Source organism: Mustelus asterias, unplaced genomic scaffold, assembly GCF_964213995.1.
Source record: "Mustelus asterias unplaced genomic scaffold, sMusAst1.hap1.1 HAP1_SCAFFOLD_433, whole genome shotgun sequence".
Taxonomy (NCBI): domain Eukaryota; kingdom Metazoa; phylum Chordata; class Chondrichthyes; order Carcharhiniformes; family Triakidae; genus Mustelus; species Mustelus asterias.
Window position 1 is genome coordinate 315,476 of NW_027590388.1, and position 16,494 is coordinate 331,969.

Here is a 16,494-nt window from a genome sequence, read left to right on the forward strand (position 1 = left end):
ACAAGCTCAGGCTACTCAGTCTTTCCTCATAAGACAACCTCCCATTTCTGGTATAGTCTAGTAGACCTTCTCTGAACTGCTTCTAACACATTTACATTCTTCTTTAAATAAGGAGACAAATACTTTAATCATATTCCAAATCGCCAGTGTTCTGTAAAGCAGAAGCATAAGCTCTGTTTTGTATTCAATTCCCCTCACAATGAACAATAACATTATGTTAACTTTCCCAATTACTTGCTGTACCCTTCTACTAGCCTTTTGTGACTCATGAACCAGGACACTCAGAATCCTCTGACGGGGAACTGAATTTCTCCTCACAGTCTCCACATTTACACGGTTTCTCCCTAATGTGACTGTGGATGTGAATGGTGCTGTTTCCTTCCATGTTCAAAATTCTCTGCTGTTAAGGTTACGATAAATTGTGCAGCTCCATCCAATCCTGATCTGATATTCTGTGTGAGTATCCTGACCCCAAATCCTCCTTCTAAGCCAATTATATTAACACCTATAACAGAGCTGGAGTTATTTTTCAATTCAGCAGAAACAGACCCAAATGAACATGGTTCAGTCTGAATATGATTAACTGCAAAATCCAATCACAATAGTTACTTGTGAATTTGCTGGTGTTTTCGCAGCCTGGATGAAGTAATGTATCCCTTCCCACACTGGGAGCAAGTGAATGGCCTCTCCCCAGTGTGAGTTCGCTGGTGATTTAGCAGTGTGCATGAGGTAATAAATCCCTTTCCACACACAGAGCAGGTGAATGGCCTCTCCCCAGTATGAATTCGCTGGTGTTTCAGCAGCATGGCTGAGGTAGTGAATCCCTTCCCACACTGGGAGCAGGTGAATGGCCTCTCCCCAGTGTGAACTCGTTGATGATTTAGCAGCGTGGATGACTGAGTGAATCCCTTCCCACACTGAGAGCAGATGAATGGCCTTTCCTCAGTATGAATTCGCTCGTGTATCGCTAGGTTGGATGACTGATTGAATTCCTTCCTACACACAGAACATGTGAACGGTCTCTCCCCTGTGTGAATTCGCTGGTGTTTCAGCAGATGGGATGAGGTAGTGAATCCCTTCCCACATTGAGAGCAGGTGAACGGTCTCTCCCCTGTGTGAATGCGTCGATGAGTTTCCAGGTGGGATGGGTAATCAAATCCCTTCCCACAATCCTCACATTTCCAAGCCATCTCCCTGTTGCGATTGCAATTATGTTCCGAAAGGCCAGATGATTGGGTGAAGTCTTGTCCACACACACAGAACACGTGTACAGTTTCTCTCCACTGTGAATGGTGCTTTTTCCTTCTATATTCAAAATACAATGATATTCAGGTTACAATAAATTGGTCGACTCAATCAGGTCTGAGATCACATTTGATTTCTGTTTACCAACTGCAAATCCCCCTCTCCTAAAATGCTGTGAAATTGATTTAGAACAGAAAAAAACTCATTTTCTTCTCATGCAACTGGCAAACATTATTTTATCTATGGAAAGAGACATAAAGTTAAAAGGCAAAAGCGATCGAAGGATATGGGGGTTTGGGCTATTATCATAATGAATAGAAGAGCAGGCTTGAAGGGCCAAATGGCCTACTCCTGATCCTATTTTCTATGTTTCGATGGAACTCAATGTCTATGAGGATGGTGGAACAGGAGACAAATGGTTTCAAAATGAGATTGGATCGGCACACAAAGGAAATGAACATGCTGCATTAATGGAGATATAGAGGGGAATGGGGCTGAGTGATCGCTTTGCAGAAAGTTGACATGGACTCAAGTTCCTTCTGAAGTGTGGAGTCTATGACTGGAAATGTATAACATCGCTGCAGTACCAGATTACAAGAATGGAAATAATAAATACATTATTTTACTGAAATATAAATATTAGACCTAATACGTACTATAAAACAACACTGGATATATCTCTTCTTGTGGCGTCCCAAGCCAACTGATAACTCTAAAATAAACACATTTCCAGACAATTCCAAGGATAAAATGAGTGAGGTTTCACTTTTTAAAATGTTTCATTGTAAAAGTCAAAATAAAAGCAACATAAATGAATCAGGCATTGACAGACAAATAGCATTTGAATAGATGGGATACTTTTTACTTCAATAAAACCAGTCTCCACAAAATCACCAGCAATTCCTCCCTTAGAATTCATGGCACTAATTTAATTTACTACAACTCTCTGTATTTCCCAGAGAGAAAAAACACAGGAGAATGGCACTCAGTCAAAATGCTCATTTGAAGAGTCGGGTACAGATATAATGTTCTAAATGGCCCGTATATATTTATACATTTGCATATTTAATGGATAATAAATGTGTGTAATATACAGCTCTCTGTTATGTGATTGGCGAGATAGGGATCAGTGAGGAAGAACTTTGTTTAGGCCCTGGAACTTGCTGCTGATGAGAGTGGTGCAACAAGAGATGATCAGTGATTTCAAAATGAAATTTGATGAACACTTGAAGGAAATAAACTTTCAGGGAAATGGGGATATCGAGGGGGTATGGAATTGACTGACTTTCTGTACAGAGGGTTGGTATTGACTTGAGTTGCCAAATAGATTCATTTTGTGCCACAGTGACTCTGTGGCTGGAAATATAAAACAGCAACGCTGCTATATATTTCAAGACAAGAAATAATTATAATGAACTTCAGAGAATCATAAATGATTTTGTGTGTGCCATATGACCATACTATCTCTGTCCTCAGTTGATTTACTGTTCCTTTAAACGTCATCCATCTCTTGGGAAAACGTTATAATTGTGAACATTAGATAGGAGGCCATCCTATTAACCAGACAAATAAATGTGTCAAACTGAGAGCTAAAGGATGTCTTTGAGAGAAAAAGGAAAACTTCCCCCTCTGGCCAACATCTGTGAGGAAAACACTTTCTTTCTCCCCCTGGGAAATACAGAGAGTTGTGGGACTCTGTAACTGGAATTAGAGCCAAATATACTGAGGGGGAAATGTTTGTGATTTTGTGGAATCTGTTTTTATTGTTTGAGCTATTTAATGACAAAGTTATCATGCGCATTCAAATACAATTTGAATGTCATTGCATGATTCAGCAATGTTCAAAGAATCCCTAAAGTACAGGAGGTCATTTGGCCCATCGAGCCTGCACTGACATCAATCCCACCCAGGCCCTAATCCTTCAACTCCACGTACTACCCTGCTAATCCTCCTGATACTAAGGGCAATTTAGCATGGCCAATCCACCTAACCCTCAGATCTTTGGAGTGTGGGAGGAAACCAGAACACCCTGAGGAAACCCACACAGACACAGGGAGAATGTGCAAACTCTACACAAGGCCAAATTTGTACCCGGGTCCCTGGTGCTGTGAGGCAGCAGTGCTAAACACTGTGCCACTATGTTGCCCGTTTGATAATTTTAATTAGATTGTTACAGAAAAAGTTTTTAAAATGTGAAATGTTGTCCTTCGGTTTATTCCATTGAGTTTCTCTGGGAATTTATTTGCTTTAAGGTAATTGGTCTCCACAAAGATCATACCAACAGGGATACATCTAGTGTTATCCTTTGGTACATTAGTATAATATTTCTGTCATTTGTTCTTATTTCTGGTCTGGTACTTTGGAACTATAGCTATATTCTATATTTCCAGCATTAGATCCATGATGGCAGATGAGTCAATTAGTCAACTGGAATCCATGCTAACTCATTATAGGACAATCCAGTTAATCCCATTCCCACTATGTATCTCCGTAGCCCTGCAAATTTATTTCCTTCAAGTTCCATCCAATCTTGTTTTGAAATAATTAATTATCTCTGCTTCCACCACCCTCATTGGCAGCCAGTGCCAGGTCGAGATCGCTCACTGCCTGAGGAGTGGTCTTCCTCATAACCCTGTATCTGGAAATTACACTGACATTTAGTCCAATAAATATATATACATGTGAGCAGCTGGCATGAAGACGGTGTGTGTGTCCTGGACAGGAAGCAGTGAGCAGGGATCTGTTGATCAACATGAATTAGCACCTTCAGGAGAATTGGGAGGATATATATTAGAAATAGCAGAATGAGAAAGGAGAGAGTGTGTGGGATGGAGATTTACAACTTTGGGAGAAGGAGCGAGGAAAGAATATTCCATAGAAACTAGAATTGTCTGTTTTGAACTTCTATCCTGCACTGATAGTGATGCTTTTTGTCAAGCCTTTTAAAGTATATCAGAAAAGGGAGGATTTACAGAGTGAAATCCCAACAAACATCACATCCAAGATCTGATAGTCACTCAATTATTGGTGCCTCAATTTCGTCTGCATTTGAAACTTCTTCAAATAGTTTAAACATCAGTGTGACTGGAGAGAACACACGCGTGCATGCACACACACTTTCTATGTCATCCTTGATGAAGACCGACACACATTTGTTTAATAATAAATAAGAACAGGAAATGCTGGAGAAATTCAGCAGGTCTGGCAGCATGTGTGGAGAGAGGAGTACGGTTAATATTTTGAGGCCATACGAACTTCTACAGAACTGTTTCTTTTCTCAGCCATTTCCTCATTCGCCATTATCAATTCTGTGGTAACAAACACACATTTTTTCTTTCTTTTTCATGCATCATGTTTTTACAGTCAGTTTTTATGCTTTTTACCAGTTCTTTCTCATTGTTTTCTTTTTCTTTATCAGTTCCTTTGTGCCAAATTCTAAAAAGATCCAAATCCTCTGGCTTAATACTTTTCTGATCACTTTGTGAGCCTCTTCCTTTGATTAATGCAAATATTTACTTCTCTCGATAACCACAGTTGCAATCACTATTCCTGCAGGACTTTTGTCTTTAAAGGAATGCACACTTGTTATAAATCATGTATTAATTCCTGAAATGTTAGGTATTGCCTATCTTCTATCATATCTTTTAATGTAGCTTCCCATCTACCTAAGCTAACTTTCCCCTCAAATCTTTGAACTTTCCTTCTATGAGGAACACTCAGCTGAATTAAACAAAAGAACCTATTAAACACCACAGCCCATCTCCATGGCAACATGGCATGCTTTGGGGTGTTCCAAATAGAAATGCAAAGTAAATATCTTTGACCTCCCAAACATCCTTTCATTCTATGATTCAGATGAAATATCAAACTAGAATTTTGCAACAAGGCTCTAAGAGTATCAAACCATTGGAAGCAAAGTTCCGAGACCAGCCAGTCCACCAGAAAGAAACATTCTGACACTCCCACTTTGCCACCTGTCAGAATGAACATGGCTGAGTCCCAGAAGTGATTAATAGCAGGAACAATGGCAGAATCCATTCTCTGTAATCACTTGTGAACTCGCTGGTGTGTCTGCAGATGGGATAACTGAATGAATCCCTTTCCACACAAGGAGCAGATGAATGGCCTCTCCCCAGTGTGAACCCGTTGATGTGTCAGCAAGTTAGATGATTGAGTGAATCCCTTCCCACACTCAGTGCAGGTGAACGGCCTCTCCCCAGTGTGAACTCGCTGGTGCATCTGCAGGGTGAACGATTCAATGAATCCCTTCCCACATTCAGAGCAGGTGAATGGCCTCTCTCCACTGTGAACTCGCTGGTCTGCCAGCAGATGGGACAACGGAATGAATCTCCTGCCACACTCAGAGCAGTTGAATGGTCTCTCCCCAGCGTTAACACGCTGATGTGTCTGCAGGCTGCATAAGCGACTGAATCCCTTCCCACACTCAAAGCAGGCGAATGGCCTCTCTCCAGTGTGAAGTCGCTGGTGTGTCAACAGATTCCATGAGTGAGTGAATCCCTTCCCACACACAAAGCAGGTGAACAGCTTCTCTCCACTGTGAACTCGCTGGTGCATCCGCAGGTTGTTTAAATGCAAAGCAGCCAGCATAATCAAGGACCCCACACACCCTGGACCTAAGGTCATGCACCAACTGACTCAAAAACAGCTTCTTCCCTACTGCCATCTGACTCTTGAATGGACTTACCTTGCATTAAGGTCATTCTCCGCACCCTAGCTATGACTGTAACATTACATTCTGCACTCCTTTCCTACGTATGGTATGCTTTGCCTGTACAGTGCGCAAGAAACAATACTTTTCACTTTATAGTAACACACGTGACAAGAATAAATAAAAAATCAACAGTCTCCAGACTCTCCACTCTTCATCCACAGTTTCAGCCACTCTCCCCTTGTGTTCACCTGCATTTTTCCAGACTCTGCGTTTCATCATGTTTTCCAGATATCTCCCCCACCCCAGATTGTTCACCTGCAGTTTCCAGGCTCCCCAGGCATGTGCTCACTTACAGTTTCCTGCCACCCCACCCCACCCACATTCACCCAGTGTTTAGGCCCCCTTCTGAACCTGTGTTCACCCACAGTTTCCAGCTCCCCACGCCGGCTTACCCACAGTTAGCAGGCCCCACACAATGCTCAATTTGTCAGCAACAGCACCACACTATGCATGCTCAGAGCACAGGCCGATTCCATACCTGTGCACTGGGTACCTAGAATCATGCATAGGGACTTTATGGGGTGCTCTGGGTAACTAATGCAGCATTGACAGAGTGAATTTCAGATAGATCATTAATGTTTTAGCATTCCAATTGAGATCAGGAAGAGAGCAGACAGAGACTCAATATGAAAAATCATCACGATCTGTTCAGGATAGAATTCAGATGAGAGACATTTCTCTTGGTTTGAGTTTTGCAGATAGAAATTCATTCCTTTCCTCTGCTGGCAGGGAGCACTGCGCATGCGCACTGTTGCAACCTCATGCGATCAAGAGGCAGCCTTGACCCCAGGTCTGTCATCAAAAAACTCGCAGCTTCTCTTCCTGAAAACACGGAACCGATAGCTTCTTATTCGGATCGTGAATCCTCCAGAAGGTGTTAATGGAACCTCCCAGTCCACTCACCGGCTCTGTTCCTCTCCTGTCCGGGCCTCATGTCTCCCTGCGGATTCCACACCACTGTCTGCATCCGCACTGCGCATGCTCCAGTCACAGCCCCGCACAGAGCCTGCGCAGCGGGCTCCGGCAGAGGTTAGGGCCCCGCCCCTCATTCACTCCTATTGGTTGGAAGACCAGCCGCTCCAGCTCGGTCCTCCAGCCCCGCCCCTCATTCACTCCGATTGGTTGGAGGACCAGCCGCTCCAGCTCGGTCCTCCAGCCCCGCCTCTCATTCACTCCGATTGGTTGGAGGACCAGCCGCTCCCGCTCGGTCCTCCAGCCCCGCCCCCTCACATTGTTCCGGAATCTCACTCTGCCGCTTCCGCCTTCACCCCCAGCAGCAACTTCAACCAAAGACCCAACTGGGAAAAGGTGAATATTTCCGCATGTTTAAAATCAGTCATAAAATCATTAAATATGATTTGTTGTTGTGAGCTGCATTATTTGTGAGAATGAGAGTGACGGAGTGGGATTGATCCACAGCCTGAGTCACCAGTTTAAGGACAGGAGGAGAGAGAATCTGGAGAGGACAAAAGAATCAGGAGACTGCAGTGAGCATGGATCTGTCAATCAGCCTCAATCAGCACCTTCAGGAGAATTGGGAGGGTGAATATTAGATACAGCAGAGTGAAAATGGAGGGAGAGTGTGTGGGATGGAGATTCACAGCTTTTGGGGAATGAGAGAGAAAGAATGTTCCATAGAAACGAGAATTCTCTGTTCTGAATTTCTGTCCTGTACTGACACTGATGACTTTTGTAAACTCATTTTACAGGATATTAAAAGAGGAATCACAGACCGAAATCTCAAACGTCACATCAGATCTGACAGAGTCATATTCCTTGGGAGCTGAATATCATCGGCCTTTGAATCCAGAAGGACAAATGATTGTCCGGTCTGTCGATTTGAAAGGATTTCAAATGTCAGTGTGACTGGAAAAGGACCAACACGCTGCCACGCTCGGGTGAGGGTGTTAAAGAGCTTTAACCAGTTACACAGCCTGAATAAAGATCACACCATTAACAGCGGGGAGAGACTGCACTCGTGTTGTGTGTGTGTTAACGAGGCTTCAACTGATTGTCCACCAAAGAGAGAGGCAAGGACACATGCACCATGGAGAAACCATGGAAATGTGGGGACTGTGGGAAGAGATACAGATCCCCATCAGAGCTGGAAGTTCATCGGCGCAGTCACACTGGAGCGAGGCCATTCGCCTGTTCTCAGTGTGGGAAGGGATTCAGTGAAATATCCCACCTGCGGACACACCAGCGAGTTCACACTGGGGAGAGGCCGTTCACCTGCTCTCTGTGGGAAGGGATTCAGTCAGTTATCCAGCCTGCAGACACACCAGCGAGTTCACACTGGGGAGAGGCCGTTCACTTGCTCTCAGTGTGGGAAAGGATTCAGTCAATTATCCAACTTGCAGACACACCAACGAGTTCACACTGGGGAGAGACCGTTCACTTGCTCTCAGTGTGGGAAGGGATTCAGTCAGTTATCCAACCTGCGCAAACACCAGCGAGTTTGCACTGGGGAAAGGCCATTCACCTGCTCTCAGTGTGAGAAGGAATTCACTCATTTATCCAGCCTGCAGACACACCAGCGAGTTCACACTGGGGAGAGGCCATTCACCTGCCCTCAGTATGGGGAGGGATTCACTCAATCATCCAACCTGCAGACACACCAGCGAGTTCACACTGGGGAGAAACCATTCACTTGCTCTCAGTGTGGGAAGGGAGTCACTCAGTTATCGAGTCTGCGGACACACCTGCGAGTTCACACTGGGGAGAGACCATTCACCTGCTCTCAGTGTGGGAAGGGATTCAGTGATTCATCCAGCCTGCGGAGACATGAGCGAGTTCACACTGGGGAGAGGCCGTTCACCTGCTCTCAGTGTGGGAAGGAATTCACTCAGTTATCCAATCTGCGGACACACGAGCGTATTCACACTGGGGAGAAACCGTTCACCTGCTCTCAGTGTGGGAAGGGATTCACTGACTTATCCAACCTGTGCACACACCAGCGAGTTCACACTGGGGAGAGGCCGTTCACCTGCTCTCAGTGTGGAAAGGGTTTCAGAGTTTCAGCCCAGCTGCTGAGACACCAACAAGTTCACGAGTGATTCCAGGGGTTGGATTCTGCTGTTATTGTTTCTGCTCTCAATTACATCCAGGACTGCATTTTATTCATTCTCACAGTTAGTCAATGGGGAGGGTCGGAGGGTTTCTTTCTGCTGGACTGGCCGGTCTCACGACATTGCCTCCAGTGGGCTGATGCTCTTTGAGTCTTGTTGCAAATACCTGGTTTCAAATTTCACAAGGATCACAGAGTGACCGGGTGTGAGGAAGTTCAGAGATATTTAGTCAGCATTTCTGTTTGAAACCTCCCCAAATGACCATCCAATTTCCTTTGTAATTGTTTATTGTCTCCATTTCCTCCACCCTCGTAGGCAGCGAGTTCCAGGTCATCACCATTCACTGCATCAAAATATTCTTCCTCACATCCCCCCCTACATCTCTGACCCAAAACCATAAATCTGTGACCTCCTCGTCCTTGTCCCATCAGCCAATGGGAACGGATTTTCTTTGTCCACTTTATCTAAACCTGTCAGAATCTTGTCAGGAATGTGTAGCTGGAAATCCCTCCCTAACAGCACTGTGGGTGTACCTACACCTCAGGCATTGTAGCAGTTCAGGAAGGCAGTGTTGGGGTTGACCATGGCCGAGGCAGCTACATACAGCCACATATTCTGTTATAATTGAAGGACAGCAGATTGAATGTGAGGCATTATGGGACTGGACTATCTTGACCACATTCCTGTGACTGCTCAGTTTCTGCAATCACGAACCATTAAAGCTGCTTAGCAGGGCCCCGACAGAGGACCTTGTGAGAATATTTACACAGAACGAGTTAGAATGAAACTTATTCCATAGGTTTGGGCGGCATGGTGGCACAGTGGTTAGCACTGCTGCCTCACAGCGCCAGGGACCCGGGTTCGATTCCTGGCTCGGGTCACTGTCTGTGTGGAGTCTGCACATTCTCCCCGTGTCCCTGTTTCCTCCCAAAGTCCAAAGATGTGTGGGTTAGGTGGATTGGCCATGCTAAATTGCCCCTTAGTGTCAGGGGGACTAGCTAGGGTAAATGCATGGAGGATAGGGCCTGGGTGTGATTGTGATCGGTGCAGACTCGATGGGCCAAATGGCCTCCTCTGCACTGTAGGATTCTATGAATCTATGAATAACCAGCTGATATTCAGTGGCTGAGATATCCAAATCTGTAAAAAGGGGGTCTGACCAATCAACAAACGGTGGTAGGTAGTAGATTAAGAAGCGTTCTCAGGCATTAAATTATTTTATCATAAATTTGTGATAAGAACTGTGAAGGTCTTGTGACCCGGTAGTCGGTGAGGTGACGGTACACTCCAAGTAGCACTGGACTGAAAAGTGGATCTCTAAGAGTGGATTCTAATGGTTATAATCTTACCCAAGCATGGCCAGTGAAAAATTCAGAGCTCGAGTGGGCACCAGACAGATTTCTTACCTGTCTTTTGGAAACTAAGAACAAGAAACTTATCGATAAAATGATTTGAGAATAGAGCCAACATTTTGAGTCGAGATGACACTTCATAGGAGCTCTGATAAAGGGTCATCCAGACTTGAAACTTGGCTCTATTCTCTCCCTACAGATGCTGTCAGATCTGCTGGGATTTTCCAGCATTTTCTGTTTTTGTTTTACTTTTATAATAAATGATTCGGTCTGATTGGAATCCCCACGATCCTCCTGCAAATCAGAGAGAAAGTGGTGACAAAAGGAGAAAAAGGATATGGATGATAAAGTCTGGGTTCTGATTCTCCGAGCCCGTGTAGAATTAACAAAATGAGTGAACCAGTTTATAAAGAATAGAAATTACCCATCCCTAACAAAAACTGATCAAATTAAAATAGGTTGAGGAATATAACAAAAAAATTAATAGATGAAGTTTAAAATCAAGTTTCTTTTGTTGTTAGAGAGGGGATTTTTTACAGTAACTTCATTGCAGTGTTAATGTAAGCTTACTTGAGATTAATTATAAACTTTAAGTTTTTTAAAGTTATTTTGTCAGAGGGGTTCAGAATACCTTGAGATTAAAAACTAATAAAAGCTATTGAAACAGGGTGGACTGACTTAGACTAACATAGAATAAGGACGACAACGTGCCTTATTTATATTATACAAAGGTACTGTCTGCATAGAGATACATATAACCACTGGTAGAGAATTTAAATATGTACTTTTTGGACTAAAATGTACACCTTGGCCAAACTGCAGACTGCCCGAAAGCATAATGGGATAAAAGCTGAGTGAGACAGGCCACATTCTGTCAGAACAGTGAAGCCACAGAGCACAGTTTTTATCAGCATGAGTTATAAAAGTAAACGCTTCCCAGACACTAGAATGAATAGAATTATTCATTTTTTACTGATAAGGGATGGCTCAGCAGACAGTGGAAAGGAACTTTTGAACCCTCTAAGCTATGTAATAGAAGTTGCTGAGAGTCAGTTAGAAAGCAACCTTTGAACCCTATGGACCTACGTAAGTGAAAGTTTGCTAGTAACAGTGGGCAGGAACTTTCAGATTCTACAGACCAATGAATTCCCATTCTTCCAGAAGATAGGATGTTATTGGCCAAGGTAAATATTGTGCACGAACATGATTGGAGCATCCAGTTAGGATGACAGAGTGGGCGGGTGAAACGAACTTTCAAAATAGTATAACTACGCGGCCAATGTATTGTAACTTTAGAAAGGAGTTGGACTGCCCAGCTGCCTTTCTCCCAGCGTGTGTTGGTCAATAAATAATGTCTTTAACCCGTATACTGTCTTTTGCAAATCATTGTATTAGCCGAGTTCAGCTCAATACTTCGCCTCTGAGAAAAACCCTCATCATATGTAAAGTGAAGTAATTGTGGGCCAAGTCAGAGGGTAAAATGCAATTGGCTGAAGTATATGACGTGTTGAAAATGATTGGTTTACACCTGATGAAAGGCAGGAGAATTGATATGAAGAATGTATTATTGAGCCATCCTAAGCATTGTATGTCTGTTATTGGAGAGATCAGGATGCTTCTCTTCTCGAGAGGGATTAACACCGTCCAATAATTTCTCCCTTCAATCAAATAAAAGATAAGTCTTTAAACTGGGACACTGGCTTTCATGAGTCTTTGTATTGTCTGAAGATTTTGGCAATACCTGGTCTCCAGCGGTAATGTACCCAGTGTGTTGGGGGAAATGAACTCAGAAGAATCATTCAATACTCAAGCCTGATTCAATCAACAAACAGTTTATTGAGTTACGCCAGGGGGAAGAAGCCACAGGGGCTGACCATGTGTAACTCCACCCAACACAGAATATCATCAATTCTTATCCAGCTGGACACAATCCAATCAGAATGGTTATAGATTACATATATTATGTATGTGTCCAATGAAATTAGTATCTGGGCATTCGGGGCTTTGTGATCATGCAAAACAGATTATGGCTAGGTGCGGAGGTCACAGGGTAGTTGTCATGGGTGACTTTAACTTTCCAAATACTGATTGGAACTTTTTAGGTTGAATAGTTCAGATGGGGCAGTTTTTGTACAGTGTGTGCAAGAGAGTTTCCTGACACAATATGTGGATAGGCCGACAAGACGTGGGGCCACATTGGATTTGGGTCTGGGAAATGAACCGGGCCAAGTGTTTAGCTTTGGTTGTGGGAGAGCACTTTGGAGATAGCGACCACAATTCGGTGTCTTTCGTTATTGCAATGGAGAGGGATAGGGCCATACGGCAGGGCAAGGTTTACAATTGGGGGAGGGGTAATTATGATGCGATTAGGGAGCATGAGATGGGAACAGAAACTGTCAGGGAAAGGCTCAAATGAAAAGTGGAGCTTGTTCAAGGAACAAATTCTGCGTGTCCTTGATAGGTATGTCCCTGCCAGGCAGAGAGGAAATGGCCGAGTGAGGGAACCATGGTTCACAAAAGAGGTTGAATGCCTTGTCAAGAGGAAGAAGGAAGTGTATGTTAGGATGAGAAAACAAGGTTCAGTTGGGTCCATTGAGGGTTACAAGTTAGCAAGGAATGAGCTGAAAAAAGGGCTTAGGAGAGTTGGAGGGTGCATGAGAAGTCCTTGGCGGGTCGGATCAAGGAAAACCCCAAGGCTTTTTACTCTTATGTGAGGAATAAAAGGGTGAGGTTAGGGCCGGTCAAGGACAGTAGTAGGAACTTGTGCATGGAGTCAGAACAGATAGGAGAGGCGATGAATGAATACTTTTCTTCAGTGTTCATCAAGGAGAGGGGCCTTTTTGAGGATGAGAGTGTGATACAGGCTGATAGGCTGGAGGAGGCAGATGTTCTGAGGGAATATGTATTAGCAATTTTGAAAAAACCTGAAGGTTGATAAGTCCCCTGGGCTAGATGAGATATATCCTAGGATTCTTTGGGAGGCAAGGGATGAGATTGCAGAGCCTTTGGCTTTGATCTTTGGGTCCTCGCTGTCCACAGGGATAGTGCCAGAGGACTAGAGAGTGGCGAATGTTGTTCCTCTGTTCAAGAAAGGAAATAGGAATGATCTTGGTAATTATAGGCCAGTTAGTCTTACTTCGGTGGTTGGTAAGTTAATGGAAAAGGTCCTGAGGGATAGGATTTACGGCCATTTAGAAAGATGCAGCTCAATCCGGGATAGTCAACACGGGAAGGGTAAGTCTTGCCTCACAAATTTGATTGAATTTTTTGAGGAGGTAACTAAGTGTGTAGATGAAGGTAGAGCAGTTGATGTCATATACATGGATTTTAGTAAGGCGTTTGATAAGGTCCCCCATGGTCGGCTCATGAAGAAAGTAAGGAGATGTGGGATAGAGGGAAATTTTGCCGATTGGATAAGTAACTGGCTATCTCATAGAAGACAGAGGGTGGTGGTGGATGGAAAATTTTCAGACTGGAGACCAGTTACCAGCAGTGTACCAGAAGGATCAGTGCTGGGTCTTCTACTATTTGTGATTTTTATAAATGACTTGGAGGAGGGGGCTGAAGGGTGGATCAGTAAATTTGCGGATGACACCAAGATTGGTGGAGTAGTGGATGAGTAGGAGGGCTGTTGTGGGCTGCAAAGAGACATTGATAGGATGCAGAGGTGGGCCGAAAAATGGCAGATGGAGTTTAACCCTGATAAGTGCGAGGTGATTCATTTGGTAGGACAAATTTGAATGCGGATTACAGGGTCAAAGGTAGGGTTCTGAGGAATGTCGAGGAACAGAGAGATCTTGGGGTTCATATCCACAGATCTCTAAAGGTTGCCACTCAAGTGGATAGAGCCGTGAAGAAGGCCTATAGTGTGTTAGCGTTTATTAACAGGGGGTTTGAGTTTAAGAGCCGTGAGGTTATGCTGCAACTGTACAGGACCTTGGTGAGACCACATTTGGAATATTGTGTGCCGTTCTGGTCACCTCACTATAAGAAGGATGTGGAAGCACTGGAAAGAGTGCAAAGGAGATTTACCAGGATGCTGCCTGGTTTGGAGGGTAGGTCTTTAGGTTGATCTTTCCCCGAATTAAGCTGAAAAATGATGCAGATAGTTTGACGTCTGTCTAATGCACAAGTACTGAGTGCCCAGTGCAAGAGGATAATTGATAGATACCGTTTTAAATACACAGGGAAAAAGTAATCACCCAACTCAGAATTGAGATGCGGTTCGACTGGGAAAACAGAGATTTCAGTCAGTCAATATTATTAACCCAGCAACTTCAACATGTGACATCTCTGAGTCTGCCTTTGATATTTAATCACTTTTGAAAGATGTGGTCTGTCACACAGTTAACTGATCTGGAGCATTTAAAATACAGATTGATGACCTTGTTCTCCTGAAAGACCTGCGGGTTTGTGTGAATGGGATCGGGGAATGATTGGACTTGATCTGATAGTAATATGAGTAAAAATATCTCAAATTTACCAACAGTGACAATTATTGACCTCAATGAGGGAAAACACTCAGATGGGGCTATATTGTCACGTTCACTATGGGTAAAATTTCTCTGATGTTTAACCCCATGTGTTGTCCTGACAATGAACCATTGATTATCGACCTGTGCCAGTTTTTGTATGAGGCCCGCGGGAGCCTCATTCACTGTGGGTCTCGGTGCACAGTAATACACGGCGCTGTCTGTCATCTTCAAATCTTTCATGGACAAGTGAAAAGTGGTTTGTTTCAGGTTGAGATTCCCACTGAAGTGTTCAAAGCCGGGAGCCGTATCGGTAAACCCACAACTAGCGGCTCTGAGCAGATACTGAGGAGCTCGGTGTGGATACTGGCGATACCAGAACAGGTCATGCTGTGTAGCTGAACTCGATGCAGAGTAACTGCATCATATTGCTGAATCTTCACCCTCTGCTGCTTCAACAACTGGTTCTAACTGGGGCACTGAGTCTCTGTTACTCATGTCATGGCCCAAAAGTTAAAATTCTAAATTGGGGCAAGGCGAATTTTGATGGTATCAGGCAGGAACTTTCAAAAGTTAATTGGAGGAGTCTGTGGGAAGGCAAAGGGACGTCTGGTAAGTGGCAAGCTTTCAAAAGTGTGTTAATCAGGGTTCAGGGTAAGCACAGTCCTCTTAGAGTGAAGAGCAAGGCTGGTAGACGGAGGGAACCCTGGATGACTCGGGATATTGAGGCCCTGGTCAAGAAGAAGAAAGGGGCACATGACATGCATAGGCACTGGGATCAAGTGAATCCCTTGAAGAGTATAGGGGGTGTAGGAGTAGAGTTAAGAGAGAAATCAGGAGGGCAAAAAGGGGACACGAGATTGTTTTGGTAGATAAGGCAAAGGAGAATCCAAAGAGCTTCTACAAATACATAAAAGGCAATGGAGAGAGTAGGGCTTCTTAATGATCAGCATGGTCATCTACGTGCCGATCCACAGGGATGGGTGAGATCCTAAATGAATATTTCTCATCAGTATTTAGTGTTGAGAAAAGCATGGATGTTAGTGAACTTGGGGAGATAAATAGTGATGTCTTGAGGAGTGTACATATTACAGAGAAAGAGATGCTGGAAGTCTTAAAGGGCATCAAGATAGATAAATCCCCGGGACTTGATGAAGTGTGTCCCAGGACATTGTGGGAGGCTCGGGAGGAAATTGTGGGTCCCCTAGCCGAGATATTTGAATCATCGATAGTCACGGGTGAGGTGCCTGAAGATTGGAGAGTGGCAAATGTTGTGCCTTTGTTTAAAAAGGGCTTCAGGGAAAAGCCTGGTGAGCCTCACATCTGTGGTGGGTAAGTTGTTGGAAAGTATTTTGAGAGACAGGACCTACAGGCATTAAGAGATGCAAGGACTGATTAGGGACAGTCAGCATGGCTTTGTGAGTGGAAAATCATGTCTCACAAATTTGATTGAGTTTTTTGAAGGGGTAACCAAGATGGTGGATGAGGGCAGTGCAGTTGGTGTTGTCTTCATGGACTTTAGCAAGGCCTTTGACAAGGTACCGCATGGTTGGTTGTTGCATAGGGTTAAATCTCATGGGATCCAGGGTGAGATATTTAAATTGATACAAAAGTGGCTTCTGGAC

At 44.0% G+C, this 16,494-nt stretch overlaps 1 protein-coding gene across 1 annotated transcript in view; it reads right to left on the reverse strand.

The window, feature by feature from the left end:
• Window positions 1-6,924, reverse strand: part of LOC144486712 (uncharacterized) — a 30,790-nt gene extending 23,866 nt beyond the window's left edge. The window contains 2 exon segments of the mRNA XM_078204721.1: window positions 610-1,305; window positions 6,881-6,924. Of these exon segments, the coding sequence (XP_078060847.1) occupies window positions 610-1,190 (581 nt within the window). The 5' untranslated portion in view covers window positions 1,191-1,305; window positions 6,881-6,924.
• Between the last annotated feature and the right edge of the window lie 9,570 nt (window positions 6,925-16,494).